Source organism: Volvox carteri (genome assembly GCF_000143455.1).
Source record: "Volvox carteri f. nagariensis unplaced genomic scaffold VOLCAscaffold_1, whole genome shotgun sequence".
NCBI classification, from domain to species: domain Eukaryota; kingdom Viridiplantae; phylum Chlorophyta; class Chlorophyceae; order Chlamydomonadales; family Volvocaceae; genus Volvox; species Volvox carteri.
The window spans coordinates 1,267,665-1,290,816 of record NW_003307545.1 but is presented as its reverse complement, the minus strand read 5'-3'; the positions used below and the strand labels follow the sequence as shown (position 1 = coordinate 1,290,816).

The window sequence follows — 23,152 nt, the reverse complement described above, 5'->3', positions numbered from 1 at the left end:
ATCTTTCCAGTTGTGTCTTCTGTTACTCCCAAGTTGATCGATTGTCATATTTCAAATAGGGACTTCTTGTGCGAAACAGTGACGATGAAATTAGAAATTTTGTCACGATCAGGACATATCATAGCCACTTTGGACGTTAATCCGGACGTGAGTTGAGAGCTTCTGCAGGATCTCGTGCGCAAAACGCCAACACCGTCCTCCCCTGGCCTATCTTATCTGCTAGGCCTCCGTCTCTGAGCTCAAGAAGAAGTTTTATGGCTTAAAACGAAAGTATTACCCGTCACGGCAGCGCTTCACGCTGCCGGTGAAGCCGGGCGAGAAGCGAGGCACAGTCCTGGAGGACAGCAAAAGGCTCAGTGATTATGGGTTGGCGGATGGCGGCAAACTAGAGTTCAAGGACCTTGGTCCCCAGGTGCGAACTCGCTGCGTTGTGCCTTTGCCTCCGCAGATGTCCCAGGGGTCGCAGGTGCACCGGGTTGCTCTGAAACCTAGAGACGGGGGAATCCCTTATTGCTCCTTGTATAATAATGTGATTTTGTCAAAAGCTTTCACACGGCCTTCAGGGTTTACCGGAATTGCGAAGCCTGCTTGATTTTAAACACAACTTCCACGCTGACACACCTTGGTGGGGTATCCTCTGACCTGCAGATCGGGTACTCAACTGTCTTCTTCTGGGAGTATTTTGGCCCCTTGGCGGTGTATCCACTGTTTTTCTTTCTTCCCAAGTACCTGTACCCGCACCTAGAGTGAGTGCTTCCGTTCGTTGGGGGAGCCCTCAGGCAGTAGGACTGATACCATCCCGTCCTGTGTTGGGACGGGAGGAGGGCGTAATGCTATAAAACTGATTATTAGAACACTGACTCTCCAAATTTTACTTCTCACAGTTGGAGCTTTCCTCGCGAAGGTTCAAGCTAGTTGGAAAAGTCTTGTCTGAATAAGAAGATGTGATTATTCCACGCCCCATTTCTCTCCAACGTGCACGACGCTTATGTACCGTCTTGCGGACGGGCTGTGGGGAAGCAGGCAGTCAAGCTCAAAATTCTGGTGACACTTTCCTTGGGAGATTAGCAACGGCACTGCTTTTGTCCGCTTGAGTGCCACTTTTGTTATCACCCGGAAGAACTAGTCATAAGAGTTACAAGTTACATGTTCCGCACAACGGCGTGGAGCTTACATAGACGTTTTGGGCCCACAAGACAGGGGTGCTTACTTTTGTCGTCCTTTCACCGTTTGCAGGGCGCCCCAACAGCACCATCTGGTCCAAAAGTTGGCTGTGGCATACTGGTGCTTCCACTACACCAAGCGCATCATTGAGACGTTCACTGTGCACAAGTATGTCGGGAAGCGCTGGGAAAAGGCACTGGGCTGGAGTGAGGGGAGTTAGGGGCTCGAATTCCGCTGGAGTGCCCTCGCCCTTGCTCGCGGATAGCTGCCGGATGTTTGCCTGGGGTGAAGGCACGCACTGAAAATGTGCACCGAATAGAGTTGAGTGGTTGCTTGGTTCTGCTCTCCCCATAGGTTCGGTCATGCCACGATGCCCATCTTCAACCTGTTCAAGAACTGTGCCTACTACTGGGGCTACGCCGCATATGTGTCTTACTTCGTCAACCATCCGAAGTACACGCCGCCTAACGAGAAGGTCAGCCTTACCTGTCTGGGCCTGGCGCTGCTCATGCAACTGGGCAACCTGCGGTAAGACGGGACAACACACGTACATGCATATGTTGACGACAAACATGTGTACCTATGCGGGCTGATTGGTTCACACAGGTGCACTTGGGAAAGGGGAAATGTAGGTTAGCAATGGCAGGTGCAGCACCGCGTGATGATGATGAGGGAATGCGGAAGAGCAACAAGGTGGGTTAGTCCCAGTGCAGCACCGCATGACTGGCCAGTGCGGCATGGCCGGGCTTCAAGCTCGGATGAGCGTGCGTTCACAGCTTCCTGATGTTTTGACTTCGTTATGCTTGCTGACTAATGGGTCATATGCTTCAGGTCGCACATCATCCTGTCGAACCTACGAAAGCCTGGAGAGAAAGACTACAAAATTCCCCGCGGCTTCCTGTTCAACTACGTAACGTGCGCCAACTATACGTTTGAGATCTGGGGCTGGCTGCTGTTCAGCGGTGCCGTACAGAGCATCCCCGCCTACCTATTTGCCATCACGGGCGCGCTGCAGATGATGCAGTGGGCGATTGCTAAGCACAAGCGCCTTGTCAAGGTGAGTTTGGATTAAGCTTGGGAAGTGGTTTGCTTACCTGGTTCGTAAGCAAGAGGATAACGAGGAGAATGGTCAGGAGTCTGGTCATAAACGTGGAATACACAGATAGTGTAGTATTGCGCCTTCCCAAGGCACCGAAGTCCCTTCTTTTGTAACTGGGATAACTGATTTAGCATCTGAAAGACCCTACAATTGCAAAGCATGTAGTAAATGTTGCTATTCGTGTTGCACACGCAACCCGGTTTGTAACTCCTGCAGACTTTCGATGGCAAGGACGGTCGGCCCAAGTACCCCCGCCGTTGGATCATCTTTCCACCGTTCATATAGTGGCCATGAGTGTTACGTACGGGCCGCGACTCGGGGAACATTTTTTGTGTGCTACTGGGGAAGACATGCGATTGGATTGTTGTGTCTTTAGGCAGTTCCCCTTCAAAGTCTGAGACTCGATGCAGCTGCAAACCAATCCTGGTGCGCATGTGCGTGGGAGGAGTTGCATATGGATTGTTGTAGTTGGATTTTGCTTGCTGTGTGTTGCCCGGTTTCAAATTGTCCTTTAGCCTAAAGCACATCGCAGTGCAGGGTTGAAAGTTGTCATATCGTGGATTGTACGTGCACCCCAAAACTTAGGTTTAGGCATTAGGGTTTTAGGAATTAACTTCCGACACGCAAGTCCATGGCCCCTGGGCTTTGATGGATGTCCCCCAATTCGTGCGGAATTTGTACGAAACTTGTAACCCCTTGGTATCCACACCATAGCAAATTGATATTGGCAGTAGCAGCAGCAGAATGGTGATAACGACAAAATAGATTTTGTCTAAGGTCGGGTATACCCTCTACAGTTGGAGGGGCGATAAATGTAATATCCTGGGCATATCACGGGATCTGCTTCCATATGGAGCCCTGATAGTACCGGGATAATTGCCAGGATAGATGATCCGTCACAAAAAGGCAAATGGGGGAGTGCAAATGGCGAAGTATAAGCACTGGATGGGGCTGCCCTTTCCGGGAGCCGCAGCCGTCATGTGGCCAACATATGCTAAGGTTTTCATTTCTCGTTTAGCACATCGTAAGCTAATGCAGTTTCGTTTATGTTGCTGGGTTCTGGAGGCAAACAGAGCACGAAGGGGCAAGTACCATGTCCCCAGGGGGCAGCGGTTTTGCCACTGTTGTGGTACTAATAGCCGAATCGAGGATGAAAAACACGTGTTATTGGAATGCACAGCTTACAATGGTATTCGTGCTGAAGAGGGATTCGATCATCAACAGAGCACGTTGGAGGCCATGAAATGGGAACCAGCACGGCTGGCAAGGATGTTGGAACGTATGTGGGCTCACCGAAACTCAGTTACCCCCTTTGGACGCTAGCCTGGGCTGATGTGCGGTGTTTTCCTTTCCTCCGTGGCTTTTAGGCGTTGTAGTATTGCCCTTGGGCCTTCGGCTCGTATGGGTTGTCTTACAGGTATGGGGTCACGCACCCCCAACCATGTAACACACACAAAAAAAAGGGACGTCAAAGAAGTGTCTGAACTCTGACGAAGCTAACAGCGCTTCGTGTAATATAACGGCACTAGTGCAAAGCTGAGGGAAAACGTTTTGACAACATTGGGACAGCAAAAACTGCCCAGATAGTTATGGTACACCATAAATGCCACCTTTCCAGCATGGATCCAGCTTCAAGGAGTAAGGCCAAGTTCACTTGGCTATGCTGCTTATGCTTAGGTTTAGGGACCTCAGGTCGCAAGGCAATATCTGGACCCTAGCTAGGCATCCGAAATCACCGATTACATGCTACACAAACTAAAAGAATCAGCTTGATTATCAGCTTGACTATCAGCTTGACTACTTTTACAGGTAGGTGTGCGCATGGTGGTGAATACCGCCTGTTGTGCTGGTGCACACGCACGTTGCTGCATGCAAGCCGACGGGAATAGCGATACCCCCCCTGTATCAGTGGCTCCTCTCCCGTACACATGGCCGTACTGTGCTGTGAGGGCTGCGAACGGCCCTAGCCTCGTGCATCATCCTTGTCCACTTTTTGCTTTACACTGGTCAGGTAGAAGAATCTTCGCCAGCCATGTCCTACTTGTTGCGAAGAAGGAAATCAACGGCTCCATCCAGAGCTCTCTCAGGCCCTCTCAGAACGGAAGAGTCAACTCCGTCAAGGCTGTGTTGCCCTGGCGAGCAGGGCGCCCAAGATGCACCGCATCTGCTCGTATGAGTGGGGCTGCGTAATTGATGCGACTGCTTGACCTGCACGAAGGACCTACACTTGCACCTTGCAACGCCACAAGCCTTAACGTTGCCGGGAACGGTCAGGTAACACCCAATCAAGCAAACGACCAAGCCCTCCTTATGACATGAGACCAGGGGTACCTGACGTTCCCACCTTGTTTGTTAAGTAGTACAAAAGCCGGTACGCGGGCTATCTGGTAATGGAGCAACTGCAACACGAGTGGAATGGGTTGAAGGGTTCAGGCACAGAGTCCGGTTGGAGATCTGCATCACGCATTAGATCTTGGGTACAATCACAGTACAAAAGTCTGTTTGGATTTGGACGAGAGCATGTCCTGAAGCTGGACAGGACACAGCCCCGCTGGGCACACATGCTGCCCAGCCTGTGCTGTGCTGGTGCCGTTCGAGTCTTGCCTCGTAAGTGGGCGGGCGTGAGGCACACAGGTCCTCTCTGAGGTGGCCGGGGGAGGTGTTATGGGGGCACCATCCATATCTGCGCCGCTGATAGAGCAAGTCATACGCGGACATTGAAGGTGCCTATTGCTACGACGAATCAAATTTGCAATGGTCGCAACGCTCTGTGGAACAGTCTTGCCGACTCTTGCAAACTTACCTCCGGCGCCCATTTTGCCTCATCACCAGCATCCACTTGCATTATGTCAACACAACGATTGTTTCCCTTCACCTGCGATTGCCATATGTGGAGAGGGCATCGTCCATCGCGTTCGCGAAGTTTGGTTTTATTCTGCGCACCTTTTGCAAATCGCCAATAAGGCGCTGACACAATGGACATGATCTTGAGCTAAAGAATAAAAGTGTGGGCAATTGCGGCTGGCCATTGTTTCCGGCTAGCATCCTCAGCGCTCGTCGGACTAACCCTAACCCTCCAATCGGCTTTTACTCAACTCTCGGCTCAAAATCACGCAGGCTGATTTCCTACATTAAACATGTGTTATGTTTGCGCTTTAGACGACGCCGTTTGGGCCGATGCCATTGTACGGCACATCATACAGGATTGTCTCTCTTTAAAGCGCACCCTGTTTGCTAATCAGAGCCATTTTGCATGCACTCCACGTATTACAAAACATCGTTATGCCGTACCAGGACCAACGGCAACCACCTGTGTTTGGGATGTAAGCTAGCCAGCATTCAGAATTTATGGCCAAAAAAGCATTTGGCCACGTAAGATAGGAACACCCTAGCCTGCGAGCTCTTGTTTTCCCGTGGTCGAAGGTTGAAGACCCAGAGGCTGTTGCTGACGCTAAACAAAGACCCCTGAATGCTGACCCATGTTTTCACCTGCTGCACCACCCAAAGCCATGTCTTGGTTACGCGCCAAAGCTGTCTCGATCACAGTAATGTTACGAGCAGTTGCCAAAGTGACTGTGGTCTGCTCGCGAAGTAGCTCCTCCTGCAACCGACCAATCTCCTGCACTATTTGCTGCCGTCGCCTCCAACGGGTGAAGAGGAGGACCTCCCAGTCCGGATGCCATTGTTCCAGATTTATCATCGCTGCTGCGTAATCCATATGGATGTCGTTGACCATGTCGTCATACATCCGCCGAGATGCTTCGTGTTCAGGCACGAGTGGCCTGGCGGCGGCCGCCAAGGCCTCCTGACGTGTGTGAGCTGCTGCTGACCTTTTTGCCATACAAATGTTCAAAATCAGCCTTTCTTGCGGCGATAGTGCAGCAGCTGTCGGGCTTTGCATTTCCCTTTCACCAACACTCTTATACGATTTTGCAGGATATCCACGGAGTTAGACATAGCGCGATTAACGAAACTTGGTACAAAACAGACCAAGGACATTGCGTCCGCCGGTAGGTAGGAAACCCAAATTAAAGCAAACAAAGTCCCCATCTCAGAACATACGAGTACGGCAATGACTCGGTTTTGACCCGGTTGGTGGAACAGGGTGGAATGTTCCACCGCCCCCCTAAACCGCTCGCCCGGCCGTCATGGCGATGGATTCAGGGCGATGACCTGATTCCACTTCGCCTTGCATTTTTTGATACAGTGCGATGGATGACGTACAACAAAGGTCACACTTCGCAAGAGAACATAAGCCTGCCAACTGGGAAGAGTCCAGCATTCTTAAATGGTGAAAAGGAATGTTGTGTATATCTTACCAAAATTCAACAACGAACGTTATCAATCTAATTTTCATCCCTAAAACCCTAAATACTATCATCAGTTGGCGGGCTTGTATTCTCTTGCCAAGGTTGACCTTCGTTGTACGTCATCCATCGCCCTGTATCCAGGGATCTAGCCAATACCGAAACGGAAACCTGCGGAAATAGGTTTCTTCCCGCTTTCCGCAGCCAGAGCCTAGAATGACGAAAGTGCGGAAAGAGTATCCGCATTTGAAATGTCAAAAACAGATTCCACGCCTGCGTTTGCCATATACATACGTGCGTTTAGTTCACTACTGATATTATTTAAACCCTAAATATCTGCAATTACTGCCCCCGACCTTGGGGCTGACGAAGTCGTAGAGATCGACTGTGTTTCAGCTCAAAGAAGGTGGAAGGCCTGCTACCGGCGTTTGGAAACATGTTGATAGAAGACATTATGACAAGAGCAAGAACTGCTCTGCAACCTGCAAACAACATCGGAGCGACCCGATCCAAGCGTCCCAATGCAATCCGTCAACATCAAGCACTATGGGGGAGGTCTACGATAAGGGTGCTCTGGCCTGGGGGATTTGGGATCGAAGAGAGGCAGAATGCTTGCAGATCCCACGAGACTGAACCGCTTTGCCAAGAGCGTGTTTGAGATTGTCCATATTATCGCAACACTGCAAAGAGCTAAAAACAGTTTTTTATAGACAATTATAGTTTTCGCAAGTTTCCGCAGGGGTTCCGGAAAGGGGTTCCCGAATACGAAATGTTTTCGCAGACCTGGTTAAGTTTCGGCTAGATCCCTGCCTGTATCAAAAAGTGCGAGGCGAAGTGAATCCAGGTTGTCACCCTGAATCCATCGGCCTGACGGGCGGGCGAGCCTAAACCGCATTTTTAATTAGGTCCTTCACTTCGTACACCTCATACATCTCGTCCAGCTTCCCACCTGGAATCAACAGCTTTCTGTGTTCTGTGTTCTGCTCTTTCTGAACAGGGCCACATCATATGGAGCTATTAGCTGCTCGTGGTTTTGCAAACGGACCATTTTTGTTCCTGTTGTCACGGGAAAAAAAAACATTGCTTTCCAACGTAGACTCTCATTCTATATTCGTCAAAGTTCTCCAAAGCAATCTTCAGGATGTCAAGGGTACCCTAGGGGTTTGTTACCTTACCTTCGGTGCGGCCCCTTTAAAAGTATGTGCAGCTGCATGGGGCTGCCCTGCAAGGGGCTGTCTCTGGGCTGATTTTCAGATTAGTTTTGTGCGGTCGAGTTTCCGGCCCATACAGTGTAGATTCTCATGTGAACAATACTTCGTATGGTTACGGAAATACAATATAGTGAATAGTCCAGGGCGCGGGCATAGTGGGCGCGGGGATATGATCCTACAACCGTTGAGTTGGTCACCCCTTACCGATGGACATACATGGACCGGAGAGCCCACCAGGAGTGGAATTGATGCCGCCATTGGTCCGACAGACTCCACTAGATGCTGGTGGTGAGTGCTGAACACGTAGAAGTTGCTCACTTTGCCGATATTGTCTTGATGAGGGTGTCCCAAAACAGATGGAAAGGTAGGGACTGCCAGGCTAGTGGTCTTGGGTGAAGCTATACTACCCTAGTTTACACCACCATATCTTTCGCCTTGGCCATGGTATCCCATAGTGCTGTGCATGCCTGACATGTCACAAACATGCATCCCTTATCACTTGCTTTGTGTAACACAGCAAAGGTGTAACCCGGGATTCTCAGATTGGCTTTTTGCGTCGTTACATTGCCCCCCACTTAGCAATGGACGTCCTCGGCCATTATTTCGAGCACAGGAGCCATCCCACCTCGCGCCAGTGCGCTGGTTTATCCATCACACCATAGAATCGCCATTTTGCGATCTACTAATTGCCAGAATTGAACCGCCGACCCGAAGTTTGTTACAGAAGTCGTGCAGTCCCGTCTCGATACTATTGTAACACAGCAAAGCGTAACCCAGGATTCTCAGATTGGCTTTTTGCGTCATTACACCTTGTTTGAAGTGTGAGGTAGGATGGTGCTTATAGGCGTTCTGGCTGCCAGATCCCTTGAGCCCTCGGCTCTTATTAGGGTGGTTTGCAGGTACGGGGAACACAACCACGACCATGTAACAACACACACAGCAACCATGTAAGGTACCGTTAAAAGTGAGAATACACACAGTAAGGCTGAGGTGCAAGGCCTTTACCCTTAGCAGCAGTTAGCTGCCTCATTGACGGCTAGGGTGTGGTGTACACCTAGGCATGTGATGTGTGCTCAAGTGGCAAAGACGAAGACCAACGAAGACCAAACGGGCCAGGAAGGATCAACGAAGAAGCCCCAGTCCAATCCAACAATTGCAATTGCACGAGTGCAATTGCACTCGTCCGTCCCTATGGCTCCTCATGGGGTTTTACAAAGCCGCAGCTGATGTGACTATGAGCTCCATTAATGGAGGCAGCCAAAGTTGTTTGTGCTCATACGATCTTTGTTAGCTACAGGCGAGATACCTTGCAATATAGAATGCTATATAGTACCGATAACGCGTTTCAGCCGGGCGAGATATTATGTTTGGTCCGTTACACACACACACACACACACACACACACACACACACACACACACACACACACACGGACATGGGCAATCCTACAGGTCGGGGCCCCCTGGGCGCTTCGTGCTGGGGCCCCGCCCAAAAATGGGCTGGAAGGAGGGAGAGGGTCTGGGCGGCAGCCAAAAGGGCGTCACAGCGCCCATTCGTGCGGCGCCCGTGGCGGCACTGGCAGCGGGTGAGGCTCGCGGCCTGGGCGCGGCTGCCCACGGTGAGGCGAACGCTGAAGACGACATGTACGAGGCTTACCGCAAGCGCATGATGCTGGGTAACAAGTACCGCCCCAACCCGCTGGGTAACCCCCGCCGTGCATACTACTGATGGCCGGGGGTGTGCATACGTAGGAGAGTGCGTGGAGACATGGGGAGGTGGAAAATTTGATTTTTAGAAATTTTAACAGCTTAAAATTTTACATTCGCCTTTACACTTTTAGAGAAGGCTTTGTACTTGTATCTAGTACCTAAGAATCACAATTATCTCATTTCATACCAGTCCTTCTTCTCCTGTCAAAGAATTATTAGTTGTTGCTTCAGAGACAAATGGCATTAGGGTTTTAGGTCCATGGCCCCTGGGCTTTGATGGACATGCCCCCAAAACACTGAAGAAACCCTCTGGTGGTTGTTCTGCGTGGTTGTGAGTTTGCGCAGTCATGTTTGGCTGGCTGATCAGCAGCAACAGCAGCAGAAGCAGCCGTAGCTCAAAAAACTATATCCAAAAGATGCGTTTATGTACACTTCACAGCTATTTGCTTCCGTACACATCACAGCTACCTAGCTACATAACATAACCACACGTCATGGCGCTTACTTAAGAAGGAGAAACACCACTTATGCCAAAACACATAGCAAAGTGTAGAAGAGCGCCACGTGTAATGCGTATGCGAACGCGTTACATACTATTAAGAGCTGCCATAGCAACACGGGAAAGACGTTTTCAGAACGGCACAGCACAGGGATCCCCAGGTGCAGGTCCTAGATAGGCTTCATGGCCGAGCCGTTCCCAACCAGGAAATCCGTCCTCGCCCCCACACCGCCCCATCTCCTCCTGTCCCTTCCTTCACCTGGCCCACTCCATCCTCCTTCCCTACCCATGGCAACTCCTGTCCCTTCCCTATGCCCAATTCCAATTGCTACGCCCGCAGCCGCCATCACTCCAGCGCCTCATGCCGTTACCATTGCAGCTGTTGCGTCCGCTGACCTACCATCCTCGGCGATCTGTCCTTTCCCCTCCGCTTCTGGCCATTTACTGCTGGTAGTGCCCTGGCCGCCTGATGATACAGCAGTAGCAGTAGCAGCAGTAGATGTTGCTACAGCTGGGGGGACCAGGTCACTGAGCGGTGTGTGCATCCGTACTCGCCGTACCGAGCGCCGGAGCTCCAGTTGGGCAGCCGCCGTCCGAGGGTGAAGCTCCGAAGTCAGCGGCCACCGAGGCTTCAGCTCGATCCACTCCGTCTCCACCCCCACCGCGGGCCCCACTCCCGCTCCCGCACCCAACCCCGAACCCGGACTGGTCCCTAACGCTTCTTGATTCCTCTCGGACCTGGAGCGGAATTCTGCTGCTGTGGTCTGTTCGTGCTCCGCCCCTATGACCCCCACTGGCTGTGACAATGACGGCGGCGGCGGCGGCGGCGGCGGGGGTTCCGCCCAGCCCTGCGCCAGGCGCTCAATGCCCGCCCAGGCTACCATAACGCCGTTGTCAGTGCACCAACGGGCCGGGGGCAAGACCAGCTCCAGGCCCTCAGACTCTGCGGGCACATGTGACAACGGTGTGGGCGGTGTGGGCAAACGGCATCAGGGGCCCGTGAGGTGAGCTCGACATCGTTTTCATTTATCCGCCTCGTATTCATTTTCTGCCCCGAAACATAATTGAACAGTTCTACTGCTTGCCAATTTGGCAAGTAAAAAACCTTAAAATCCTGGATTCGATCCTGGATTCGGTCAGAATTCACTGAAACACAATCGGATTCTGGATCCGGACTCACCAGCCAGCTGCTGCAGGCTCTTCCTCACCACCTGGTTGCACGCCACGCCGCCCGCAACCACCAGGTGCCGCAGCTCCGGAACCAGCTCCCGGGCCCAGCCCACTCCTCTGCGGGTTTTCTCCGTTAGGTGGGTCACCGCCACGAACTGGAACGACGCCGCAATGTCGGCCTTGACCTGGAGCTCGAGATGGATGGGGCCGGGATGGATGCAGGGATGAGGAGGACGATGGCGAGGAGACGATGAGGGACCAGGTCAGGTCGTGCCCGGGACATATGCCCCGGAAAAACACCATTCATAAGCCGTGCTCAGCTCGTAATGCATTACATTGTGGAATCGTGTTCAATCGTGTTCAAATCGTGCAGAAGAGGATATAAATTGTTTCAGATATTGTTTCACGTGCGCAACGTGTTCGTTCCATGACCCACATGGAGAAGGCCACGGAGCACCGCCCGTCACAACAGCGCACCTTGTTGACTTGATCCGGGGTCATCCAGGACGTCCGCTGGGGGTCGAGATGCTGCTCGATGGCGAGCCGGGTGTTGGTTTTCAAACCCGCAAAGGAAAAGTCGCAGGTGGCGTGCTTGCGCATGGGAACCGCGAACCTTGGGATGGCGGAAAAGAAAACCGTCGACACAGGCAAATGGGTCCTTAGGCAAGGAAGTAAAAAATGGGCAAGGAGCAAACAATCCTAAAAGCATACAAATTACTTCATATGAAAGGCATAGTGCACATTTATGAAGGAAGGCATGCGATCGTGCTCCGAAACCCTACCTAAACGCCCCCGGGTCGCCTTCACGGGCGAGAGCCTCCAGCGCCGCACCGCCGTGAGGTCGCAGCTCCAGGTTCAACAGCCGAGCGACCTTGTCGTACGCTTCGCCTGCCGTATACAAGGAAACGTACACACAAATCCCCATAATGGAGGGTTATTAAAAGGGCAGCCAGCAGAAGAGCTGACAGGCTAGGCCCGGCCCGGCCAAACCAGCAAACTTGCCACAGCAACAGCAGCAACAACAACAGCCCAGCAATAAGCAGCAACAGCTGGTGCAGGTGATTCACACCCCAAGGCGCCACGAAAAAATCGCTGAGATGGTCCCATGCCTACTCCAAGCCAACCCAACACAGCTAGCTGTCGTGTCACTAAGAACAAATAAACTGCACTTACGCCCCCTGGCTTGGGCCGCTTCTCTTTCACTTCTTAGCCCGCTGACCCACCCACTCCAAAGCGTGGGCGAACGTTCATATTACAATCGCATTACAACTGTGTGCACAGCTTTGCGGCCTTAGGCTGCTCGACAGTATCCCCCACTCCCTCACAGCACCGGTGCCCTCCCCAGCCCCGACGCTACCCACCCAGTGCATCGTCTACCGTCGTCCCCAGCTGCACATATTTTCCCACCCCGCGAACCAGCACCAGAAGGTTGTGGCCGCCAGATACCAGCAAGCAAAGAAAGGGAAAGGGCACCGCAGCGAAGTTACTGATGTCATCGCGCACCGCCGCGGTGTCGATACCCGCCGCGACTGCCGCCTGTGCAAGCGGCGGCACTGCTGCATGGCTGCAGGCGGGGGCAGCGGCAGCGGCAGCGCAGGGCTGGTGTTCATCATGTGTTGCGATTAGGATATGGCGTTGCTGCTGCTGCTGCTGCGGTGACGGCAGCGCAGCTGCCGAGCTCACAGACTCGCAGGTCGCTGCCGCAGCTGCTGCCGTCATAAGGGTGGCCGCCATCCGTACTGCCGGCGGCGCCGCCGCCGCCGCGGCCGGTGGGAGCCGCGATACGAGTGCATGAGCCTCCATGTGATGTACGGAGACCAGCGGGATGCCGTACTGGCGGGCCAGTTGCCGCGCCTTGGCGACGCCGACCTGCGGCGGTGGACAAGCGCCAAGGAGCCAACAGTCTCATCTTCTACTGGATCCAGGACACCCCTCCATGCTTACTGCTATTGCTGTGACCCTCTTTGGTCGGCATCACACACCATTTACCCCACAGCCCGCATAGCCCTTTCTTTCTCTCACCTTCCTCCTGTCTCTCATGGCCGCCCATTCAACGGACAACATTTCCATTTCCTCCCAACCCCGCAACTCAGTTTGACATTGTTGACACGCAAGCAAATACGTGAAGACATTTCTTCCTTTCACTCGCAGGTTGCGTGGACCCACAAATGCATGGCGGCACGTGCTGGGTGCGTGGTTGCCCGCAGGCCCACCACCATCACCACCACCGCTCGACACACAGGGGACAATAAGGCCCCATCACTCACCCGCAAGCACAGCCCCAGCCCTGGGCCGATGGTAACTGCCACAGCCGTCAGCTGTCGGGGCTCCAGTCCAGCCGCCGCTAGTGCGGCATCCACGGTCCGGTCGATAGCAGCCGCGTGTGCGTCACGAGCTAAATTGGGCACCACTCCACCTACATCCGCAGGAATACCGGCTTTAAGCTGGTTCACATCACATCTTTTGCACACGTCCGCTCCCCTAAAAAAACCTTGCCCACTGCTTTTCCGCTGTCTCCCTGTCGGCGCTGGGCTGCTCGGTGGGGGTCCTTGTTCGGGGCGGTTATGGAAGGAAACGTGGCTGCATGGAAGGAAACGCCCATGGGCCCTTGAAGTCGCAGCAAGGCAGCAGGCAGCAACTCACCCCACTGCGCGTGCACATGGGCCTGAGTGGCGATGGCCTCGCCCAGAACACGGCCGTCCGAGGCCACCACAGCCACCCCCGTGTCGTCACAGCTGCTTTCAATACCCAGGACCACTGCCGCTGGGGTTCGGGAGGCGGTGACGGCGGTGGTCGCTGCGGCAGCAGCGGCATGGGAATCCGGTGGTGTTGACAGGAGGGCTGAGGACTCGGAGGGTCCTACGACTCCAAGGGTGGAGACTGCGGGTGTGCTGGCGCCGGGGAGAGCGTCCGCGGCAGATGCGGAGTTGCAGGTAGCCACGCCGCGGGCTGTGTGAAGGGACCGCTGTAAGCAGGCAGTGGAGACGGGTAACGGCCACGCAGAGTGCGTGGGGTGTCCGAGATCCTCTGCGGGGAGGAGATGTTTGAGGTGGGGAAGTGGTCTTGCCGCGGCGTGAGGTTGGGCGTACCATCTGCCATAAATGTCCAAACTTAGACAGCAAAGACTTACTGTTTATTCCAAATCTCCATGCAACTGTATTCAATTTCATGTGCCGAATCTTGCACACCGTGTATTGGACTTGGCATCGACGCCCGGAAGCAAAATTTGCTGGGCAAACCATTTACGCCGAGATTCCACCAAACCAACCAAATCAGGTGAAATCTAAGACCTTGCAGATTTTACTATGCATAGAAATATATTCATCCATGTCTGAGCATGAGCAAAGGTGCATTCGCAAACGTATGCTTGGCGGCTATAATGTATGAATGAGCGGATGCGTCCTGCCCAAAACTCTGGGCAAAGGACGGGCGATTATTGCAGCATCAAATTTATATGACGCAAATTGTGGCATTTGCTTGATGGTTGCGCCAAGTACGTGCACTTGCACGAACGATAACTAACCAGCATTACGCAGCATAAGCTACAATCTTTTCACATATTTCTTGTATCATGAAAGCTCGTGTTATACAAAGTAGTTTTTTTTAGATTAATAGGATAGAGAACGCATTTTTCCCGGGTGGGCAGCCAACACAGCCTGCTGTCGGCAGCCACCGACTGCCGTGGCCCGCGATCACATGATTGAGTCGCTGTAGCTTAACCCAAACAAAAGAGCTGCTTCTGGGTTGATAACAAATGTTATCCGCCTTTATACTTGAAAACGCTGCTTGTGAGTATGCTGCAATCGTTTTATTTAGGAAGACCACACCCAATATGCTTTGTATATTATACAATATGGTGGACTTTACAGTGGATGTCTCGCTCTGCCGTGGTCCTTGATCAATGCTTTCGGCACAGAAGCTGTGATCTGATTGTGTCGCGCACCTCTTACCAGGGAAGACTCAATCCACTCGTTGCAATGTAGGTTCCCGAGCGGCTAGCGGATCTGCTTGCGGCGCTCTTGCGCACCTCTTCCATGCTGTACATCCACAGCAGCTTACATCGCAGCCGTGCCGTACTGTTACAAGCCTAGCCCACTGTGGGCCGTCTCCCGCTGAAGATGCGGCAGAGACAGCCCAGCCGTGTTGCAGCATCAGCGCCTGCAGTGGCTGCGGGGACCAGGCCGGCATCTCGTCTGGTAATCTCGGAGCTGGAATATTTCAAGGCACGCTCTGGCACAGCCTCCCTATCCTGTTGCAGGAACGGCATAAACTTGCTCCCCAGCTACAGCCGGCGCTATTCTATCGGGGCATCTCTACTACGTCAAACACACTGTACAAGTGAGGTCGCCGGCATGGTTTTGTGGCGGTTATGGGATATATGCTGGTCCATGCATACACACATGGACACAGCCTGAGTGGGGAGCAGAGGCTACTGTCCAAGGGATCGTGCAAAACCATCTTTTGCGTCGGAGATCTGCCTTACCTCCACGCGACCTCCGGCCTTGCTGACCCTGGTCCCAGGTTCGATTCCCACCTAACTCGCTACAACAAGGCAAAAGTGGTCAACAGAGACAATTTTCAGGTAATGCGAATGAGGACTGCAGAGTTACGAAAGCGCACTGCAACGGAGGCAGAGAGAAGCGTCCGAGGGTTGCTAAGTTACAAGTTCATAGAAGCGTGTGTAAAAGCCTGAGGGGCCCCCATGGGCGGTCTATTACCATTATTGTGGCGCCGAGTGGGGACATTGTCGTCCTCCTCCGCTCGCCTGAGCTCGACCTGCGCCTTAGCAAACTGCTACAGACACGGAGAAAAGTGAACATACAAGCGAAACCTAACCCCTTGTAACGTTGGCCCCATATGCACACGCCCATCCCGCACAGCGCTTTCGCGACAGTGGTCGGGATGCGCGGGTAGCTGCGGACATTCTGCGCGAAGGCGAACACCAGGAGCGGCGGGGTAGTGGTGGCGGTTGGGGCCGCGGAGGGAGGAGTCGCAGCGAGGCGGATGAAGCGCTGTTGGAGCTGCGGTCCATGGTGCACGACTGCCGGGACCTACGAGCGATGCAGGTGGGTTGTGAGGGTGGAGGAGGGGCGGTGAGTGAGGGGAAGGATGGGGGGGAGGGGGAGACGCGTGGCTGGAAGTCGAGCAGGTGGGAAGGAACCGCCTTCCCATGCAGGCACACTGAAGCACTGATCCCGCCACGAATGTCCCCAGTGAGGACGGGGGTACAAAACGTGAGGAGACCTGATTATTTCCACCAAGGCAAAAGGCGCTGCGGTGCGGTGCGGTGCCGGTTGATGGGCCTATGAGATGCAGGTGCTTCCGGAGAGAGGGCTTAGGGTACAAAACGGGGGAGAAACAATAAGGAGCTTTATGAAGCAGGAGATAGTGGAGGATTGGCTGGGCCTTATGGGGTACAGGGGGCGGGGGGTCTTAGGGTGCTGGTCGAGGAAGGAGTCATGTCTGGTACACAGCTTAATGAATCGGGCTACGTTCTCGCTTGCAGCCTTTGCGCACACATGCCATGCAGTGGCGGTGAGGGCGATAGATGTGAATGTTGTTGTGGGGTGTAGGGTAATGACGAGAAAGGCATTACGATGGCCCGCGGCACTGCTCCTGCTGCTGCTGCTGCTCCTGTTGCTGTTATTGCTGCTGACTGTGTCGTTGTCCCACTCCTGCCTCTGTGTGTGTGTGTGTGTGCATGTGTGTGGCAGGTGTTGGTCCGCGAATGTGCCAACGACCTGGACATCTACATGGTGTGCAGCGTGCTGGGCAGGCTGCCACAACTGAAGCGGGTGTGGAGCGGGAGGGAGGGAAGGGGAGGGACCTGGCTCCTGGGTTGGATACGTACGTATGTACGTGCGTGCGTATGCATGTATGTACGCAATCATGTATGTATGCATGTATGTATGCATGTATGTATGCATGTGAGATGGAGAAGTTGAAAGCAGAGCAGTGCTCTTTTAGAACCTTCTCTCGGCCCGAAAGCTGCCACATGCGTGTTTTGACTCACGTGGTTTTGGCTCCCCTCGCATGTGTAGTAAAGTTGTGATGAAGCCCTCTTCCCGGCTGCACCACCGCGACCCCTTCGCCTTCGCCTCCCCTCCTTACCGTCTCCCCTCCCTACCCCCTACCCTCCTTACCGTCTCCCTTCCTTACCCCCTCCCCTCCTTACCCCCTCCCTTCCTTACCCTCGCCCCGCGCCGAAGGACACCCCTGAGGCAGCGGCTCCCGAGGCCCTGGCACGTCGTGTGGCCGAGATGCTGGTGACACGCCTGGAGGTGAGGTCGTCCCTACCTTGGCACCCGACCACGTGCATTTGCCTTCCTGTCTGTCTGTCTGTCTGTCTGTTTTCCGGCCGGCTGGCCAGCAAGAAGCCAACATGCGCCTAGTGATGATGGTTCACGCGCTCATCCTGTTGAGCCTCCCCACCCCTCTACACACATACGCACGCACGCATCTTCCCCCGGCGACGACGGGTGTCCTCCTCTCAGGTCCTGTGTGTTTCCGTTTATCTTCCTTTCCTCACCTGACCACCACTGTTTTCCCTTGGCCTTTGCATGTATCAACCCCCCGCACGTGTCCCGCCCGCAAATTGCGAAGTAACAATGACCTCAGAAACGACAGAATTCCATTCAACATCATTACATGAACTACTACTACTACTACTACTACTACTACTTCTCAGCTACGCATTTCCCTACAACCCTTCTCCCCCACAAAACACAGCCCCTCATCCCGAACAGCGCCCCATCCAACCTGGCTCACGCGCTAGTCGGCCTCGCCACGTGCGGTCTGGTGCCGCCGCGGTCGCTGCTGACGGCAGTGGCCTCGCGCCTGGCCGCTGCCGGACCCCACGGCGGTTCCGCTGCGGCGGAGGCGGACGCCAAGGCGGTCTCCAAGCTCCTGTCTGCGACGGCCAAGTTGATGGAGTTGGCAAAGCAACAGCAGGGACCGCAACGGCCAGCTGCTTCTACTACTACTGGTGTTGCTACGGGGGGGAATGATGCTGATGATGGCGATGTTGGCAAGGGGCAGGGGGAGGGAGAAGAAGTAGGGGGTGTGGGGGAGGTGCTGCGGTCGCGGCTGTGGCCATTGCTGCGGGCGGCTGCCGAGGTGAAGCTGCTGCGGGCTCTGGGAGAGGAGCCTCCTGGCGGGGGCGCTGGAACGCTGCGTCGGCGCCATGGTGGGGTGGAGGAGGTGGAGGACGATTCGATGCCCCAGGTGCGGGGCCGTGTGGGGCCAGAGAGGGGTTTCGCTTGTGGATTTTGCTTGCCGGTGAATGTATGGGTGTAGATGGGTGGGGAGAAGGGGTTGGGAATTAAGAAAAAAAATTGAGAGGATGGGTTTGCGGGTTGAGCGATGGGGTTTGGCTGCGATAGAGGAGAATGAAGTAGGACGCGCCTCATGCTGCCCTTACTCTTGCATGATCGTCACCGCCTGCGATGTTATGCTCCTACATCCCCCTGTCCTCACTCAATTTGTTCTTGACACATCCTCGACAATGGCACGGCCCGTAAGCTACCAGCACCCGGGGTTCCTTGCCCGCTCCTGCCCGTTGTTCCCTGCTCTGCAATATACTTGTCCTTGTGTGTGTTTGCCCATGGAATATGTGGGCTCGCGTGGCCTGTGCCCCTACAGACCGCCCTTCGTTTCATTTGCATGTCTCTGGCGCTGGCGCGGGAGACACATCCCGGCACCTGGACCGCAGCTGGGCGCTTGGCGGCGCGCCATGCGGCGGAGCTGCAGCCCGCCGTCGCCGCCAGCGTCCTCCGGTCGTACGCCATGGCCGGTGGCGCATCGGTCGACGGCGGCAAGGCGCGGCTAATGGAGGCGGTGTGGGATGCGTTGGGTCGGCAGGTTGAGGGCCTTGAGGTGTCGACTCAGCTAGACTTACTGATTGCCGCGCTGAAGTTGGCGGCGGCGAAGGACGCTGGTAGCGGCGGCGCCGCCGCCCAAGCGAGCGCCGCGGCCAAGGCGGTGCCGGTGCTATGCGGTCTGCTGACGGCTCGGGTTCCCGCTCTCAACGCATCAGACGCTTCCCATCTGATCATCGCATTGGCAGAGCTGCACACGAAGACCGTGGCGGCGGCGGCGGCGGCAGCAGCAGCCGCAACAGCAGGTAGCGCCAAGACGGCGGCGACGCCAACTGCATGGCAGAGGCACTCGTACGGCACATTGCCAAGGCTCTTGGCGGATCTGTTGGTGTTACGCGGTGTTTCTGGTTTCGGAGCGTCCAAGTTTGCCTCAGCAGCGCTGGGGTTGGGCCTGATGGGCTATGCAGACCCAGCCTTCTGGCAGCAGGTGTCGTCGTCGGCGGCGCCGGAGGTGCCGCGCATGGACGGCACGACGCTGAGCCGATTGCTAGGTGCATTCCACAACGCCGCCTTGGCGGCGGAGGCGGCGGAAACCGGTGGAAGCCCCGGTGCCGCCGGCGTTGCGGTCGTACCGGGACCGGCGCTGTTGGCGGCGGCACACGCACGCATTCGGTCGCTATTGGATTGCGGCGAGGCGCCTCTCCTTACCGGCAAGGCGCTGTTCCACCTGGTTCGTGCAGTGGCGGAATGGCCATTGCCAGAGGACGGCGGCTTGGCAATGCTCCGCGCGCTGTCGGACAAGCTGCTCGCGGATGATACAACTGTCGCCACTGGGGAGGTGGCGACGGCGCCGGCGGCGGTACGGCAGCGGCTGGTGGCGGCGCTGCGGCGTGCCGGTCTGGGCGAGCATACGCTGGTCACGCGGCTGGCCAGCAGCGTAGGGCAATAACACGCTAGAGCTGGTTTTGTCGGGGGAATAGGGCTTACATAACGACATTAAAACAGTGGACGTGGGGAACCGACAATTGTGGGGAGGGATAATTGATGGAACGCGGCCGAGGGCTACGCATGTTAAGACTACAGCTTTGTTTTTTGATAACGGTGGCATCGACGAAATGTTTCATTCACGCAGTGGCAGCGCTGTTGAAGAGGAAAATCATAAACACCACGCGTCGCAGCTCTCAGGCTGCAAAACATGTCGATGCCGATCGAGTCAAAGATCGACGACGAAAAGAAAAACCGGGTTATTGTGACCCGGAGCAGTTTGGCATAACACTGGGCTGTCAGAACAAACACATACGAAGACCTCACTCGTGCGGAAAGGACTAGTAGTTTGTTAGGCTGATATTTTCTTATCCTGGCTATGTATGGCTAGGTGCAAAATGCATTCCGTCTGCTCCATCGGAACGGCGGTGCCCTCAGCAACGTACGTAGAGTTTGCCTACGTTGTGCGTGCACTTCAGGTTCCATTTTACATCTACATCTCAGCACCATCACCACCAGCACAGCATCGTCCGCTTCCTAGATGGCGATACGCAGGGCGCACATCAATCGCTTCCGCACGCCTAGGGGTGGGTATCCCCTACGCGACTTGGACTCGTACTTCTTGCCTACAACCGTCAAGCCGTCATCACGCCCGTGTACGACATACCGTAACGTCAAGTTGGGGTCAGCATACACATCGTGAATAATATCAATGGGACCTGCAGAAGGTCGAATCCAGACGACGCCCCTTTCGCTTCCTGTCGCTTTTACAGACACATTGACGAAACTTGTTTAACGCACAACACACAACGCTGAAGCATGAATGAACAGGATTTTTCACAATGACGCGTCATACAGAGGCATGTACACTCATCAGTCAAATCCCAGCCTGTTATATCGGCATCACCTTCCGGGATGACCTCACCCCGGCAGGTCGTCAGCTCAAGCAGGCTCGGAACGCGCAGTTCCTGCGGCTGCGTGACGAGGGCCGCAAACCCAAGTGGCTGGGCCCGTACATCGAGTACCAGCGCACCGACGGCATGTACTACATGGTCTCCAAGTACGACGTGTCCGACGTTCCGCCCCCCCCGCCCCAGCCCCCGGCCGGGAACGGGGCTGCGGCGGGCACAAGCGATGGACGCGTGACCACAGAGGGTGCTGGCGAGGGGAGCGCCGCCTAGAGTGCTATGAGTCGTGAGGCTAAAGACATCAGGGTCTTGCTTTGGAACGTGTGGGGTTTGTCGGTAGCTAAGCTCACCGACCCATCTTTCCTCCGCATTGCCCAGGACCACGATGTGCTAGTATTTACGGAAACACACTGTTCGGCGCAGGCCGGGAAGCCGGCCAAGGCCCTGGCCCTGCCAGGGTTTCAACTGCATGTAGCTGAGCGAGCCTGTAGAGGCGGAGCCGGGCCCCAGACGGGCCGGCTGCACGGGGGTGTGTCTGTTTATATCCGGGACGCGATTGCCCGGGATGTCACTTTGTTGAGGGTTGACACGGATATTGCGGGCTGCGAGTCTATTTGGTTGCGTTTGGGCGGCAAGCAAACAGGTCAGGATAGCACCCTGGTGGGTGCATGCTACTTCTCCCCCAGGGCGTCGGTGGTACACCACGCGTCCCTGAGGGCACACGAGTCTGACGGACAAGCAGCAGACGAAGTGTTTGATCATCTGGCCACCGTCGTGGGCGCCCTCCGCCAGTCGGGTGAGAGGATCCTGCTTCTGGGGGATTGGAACGCGCGCGTGGGGGGGCTGCCCAACCACCTCTCCGACATCCCGGACCTAGACTATCTTGACGATTTAGGAGAGGAGGTCGGGTGCCCTTTTGTGGACGGCGAGGCATACAGAGCACTGCTGGGTGTGCCCCGCCGGTCGCTAGATCAGGAGCATAATGCGTTTGGACGTAAACTGCTCGAGTTGTGCCGGGTTTCAGAGGTTGTCATTCTCAATGGGCGGGCACCGGGTGACACTGAGGGCAGGCTCACATACGAGTCCAGCCGGGGGGGAGGCAGCATGATTGACCTTGTGCTTGCGTCCCCTTCTTTGTACCCGTGCGTGCGTTCCTTCCGTGTCCTGCCACAGCAATCTTTTTACCGTGAAGAACGCCGCTTGAGTGATCATAACCCCGTGTCCCTTCACCTCGCGTCGGTTTGGAGGCCGGACCGGCCACCCACGCGTAAACCCAAGCCGACGTTTCTTGTCTCTGAGGCGCACAGGTACACAGACATGTTCTACAACCCGGAGGCCCCCCCTGTGGTTGGTGTCCGGGCGGTTGTGGATTCCCTGCGTGCTGGCCAGATTGGTGTCACCCAGGCGGTGGACACTATCGAACGGATTTTGCTGGGTTGCTTCGGTGATGCCTTCAGGCCCGGGCCGGTTTCTAACGGCAAGGCGGCGTGGTGGAATGATGAGTGTGCTGCGGCTAAGCAGGCCATGTTGCAGTATCGGTCTGATGTGATGAAGTGGGGGTGTGCTGCCCCGGCTATGGGGCATACGAGTTTTCAAGAGTTACGTCGTCAGTTTAATCGTGCTAAGCGTAACGCGCGACGGGATCACCGGCTGCGAGCCTTGGAGTCATTCATAGCTACATGCAAACGGGATGCGAAGACCCTATGGCAACGTCTGAACGGTAAGCCAGCGTCCAGATGCAATGTGGAAGACGTGTCGGAGTGGACGGACTACTTCGATCGCCTTTATAATGCCTCAGCCTCCTTCGATGAGGTGCAGGAGGCCCGTGTCTGTGCCATTCTCAACTGTATCAATCTCGGTGCGGGCTCCCAAGTCGGGGCGGCGTGGCGTGATTCCGAACCGGTGCATGCTAGACGGTCTATGGCCGACACTATGAATGGTCCGTTCACTCTTGAAGAGGTTGAGGCGGCTTTGTCGTCCCTGTCTAATGGGCGTTCCCCGGGTCTGGGTATGGTTCCGGCCGAGTGCTACAAGTATGCCAAGCGAATCCCTCGTGAAGGTGACGAGGACAGGGTGTCTGTCAATGTTATTGCCCCTGCGATTCGAGACCTTTTCCAGCACATTTGGGATACAGGGGATGTGCCTGACCAGTTTTGCGTGGCGTCTCTCAGTCCGTTATTTAAGAAAGGCGACCCCAGGGTCAAGGACAACTACAGGGGTCTAGCTGTGGGATGCGCCATTGCCAAATGCTATGCCACGGTTCTCGACAGGCGGCTGGCAGCTT

At 55.1% G+C, this 23,152-nt stretch overlaps 3 protein-coding genes across 3 annotated transcripts; 2 read left to right on the top strand and 1 right to left on the bottom strand.

Moving 5' to 3' along the window:
• Positions 1–5: 5 nt before the first annotated feature.
• VOLCADRAFT_72272 (uncharacterized protein) lies at positions 6–2,947 on the top strand. The gene is made up of 7 exons (XM_002945999.1): positions 6–147; positions 224–412; positions 649–746; positions 1,237–1,332; positions 1,519–1,692; positions 1,996–2,221; positions 2,480–2,947. Exons 1-7 carry the CDS (start codon positions 85–87, stop codon positions 2,546–2,548), a joined length of 915 nt encoding a protein of 304 aa, XP_002946045.1. The 5' UTR covers positions 6–84; the 3' UTR covers positions 2,549–2,947.
• A 7,409-nt stretch (positions 2,948–10,356) lies between these two features.
• Positions 10,357–14,585, bottom strand: VOLCADRAFT_102656 (uncharacterized protein; the record flags this gene model as incomplete). Its single annotated transcript, XM_002945638.1, has 10 exons — positions 14,290–14,585; positions 13,803–14,186; positions 13,427–13,575; positions 12,843–13,028; positions 12,521–12,695; positions 11,942–12,047; positions 11,637–11,772; positions 11,170–11,350; positions 10,550–10,932; positions 10,357–10,455 (listed from the first exon to the last, which is right to left on the bottom strand). Exons 1-10 carry the CDS (start codon positions 14,399–14,401, stop codon positions 10,357–10,359), a joined length of 1,911 nt encoding a protein of 636 aa, XP_002945684.1. The 5' UTR covers positions 14,402–14,585.
• A 328-nt stretch (positions 14,586–14,913) lies between these two features.
• Positions 14,914–20,372, top strand: VOLCADRAFT_102655 (uncharacterized protein; the record flags this gene model as incomplete). The annotated part of the gene is made up of 8 exons (XM_002945998.1): positions 14,914–14,947; positions 15,278–15,497; positions 15,681–15,741; positions 16,040–16,225; positions 16,874–16,954; positions 17,369–17,440; positions 17,889–18,383; positions 18,801–20,372. 8 exons carry the CDS (start codon positions 14,914–14,916, stop codon positions 19,923–19,925), a joined length of 2,274 nt encoding a protein of 757 aa, XP_002946044.1. The 3' UTR covers positions 19,926–20,372.
• Positions 20,373–23,152: the final 2,780 nt, after the last annotated feature.

Excerpts from the sequence above, each read along its gene's own strand:
- VOLCADRAFT_72272 (XM_002945999.1), top strand. The coding sequence starts at position 85 with ATGAAATTAGAAATTTTGTCACGATCAGGACATATCATAGCCACTTTG. Across the intron at positions 148-223 it reads CTTTGGACGTTAATCCGGAC|GCCTCCGTCTCTGAGCTCAA; the intron begins GTGAGTTGAGAG and ends CTTATCTGCTAG. Across the intron at positions 413-648 it reads TCAAGGACCTTGGTCCCCAG|ATCGGGTACTCAACTGTCTT; the intron begins GTGCGAACTCGC and ends TCTGACCTGCAG.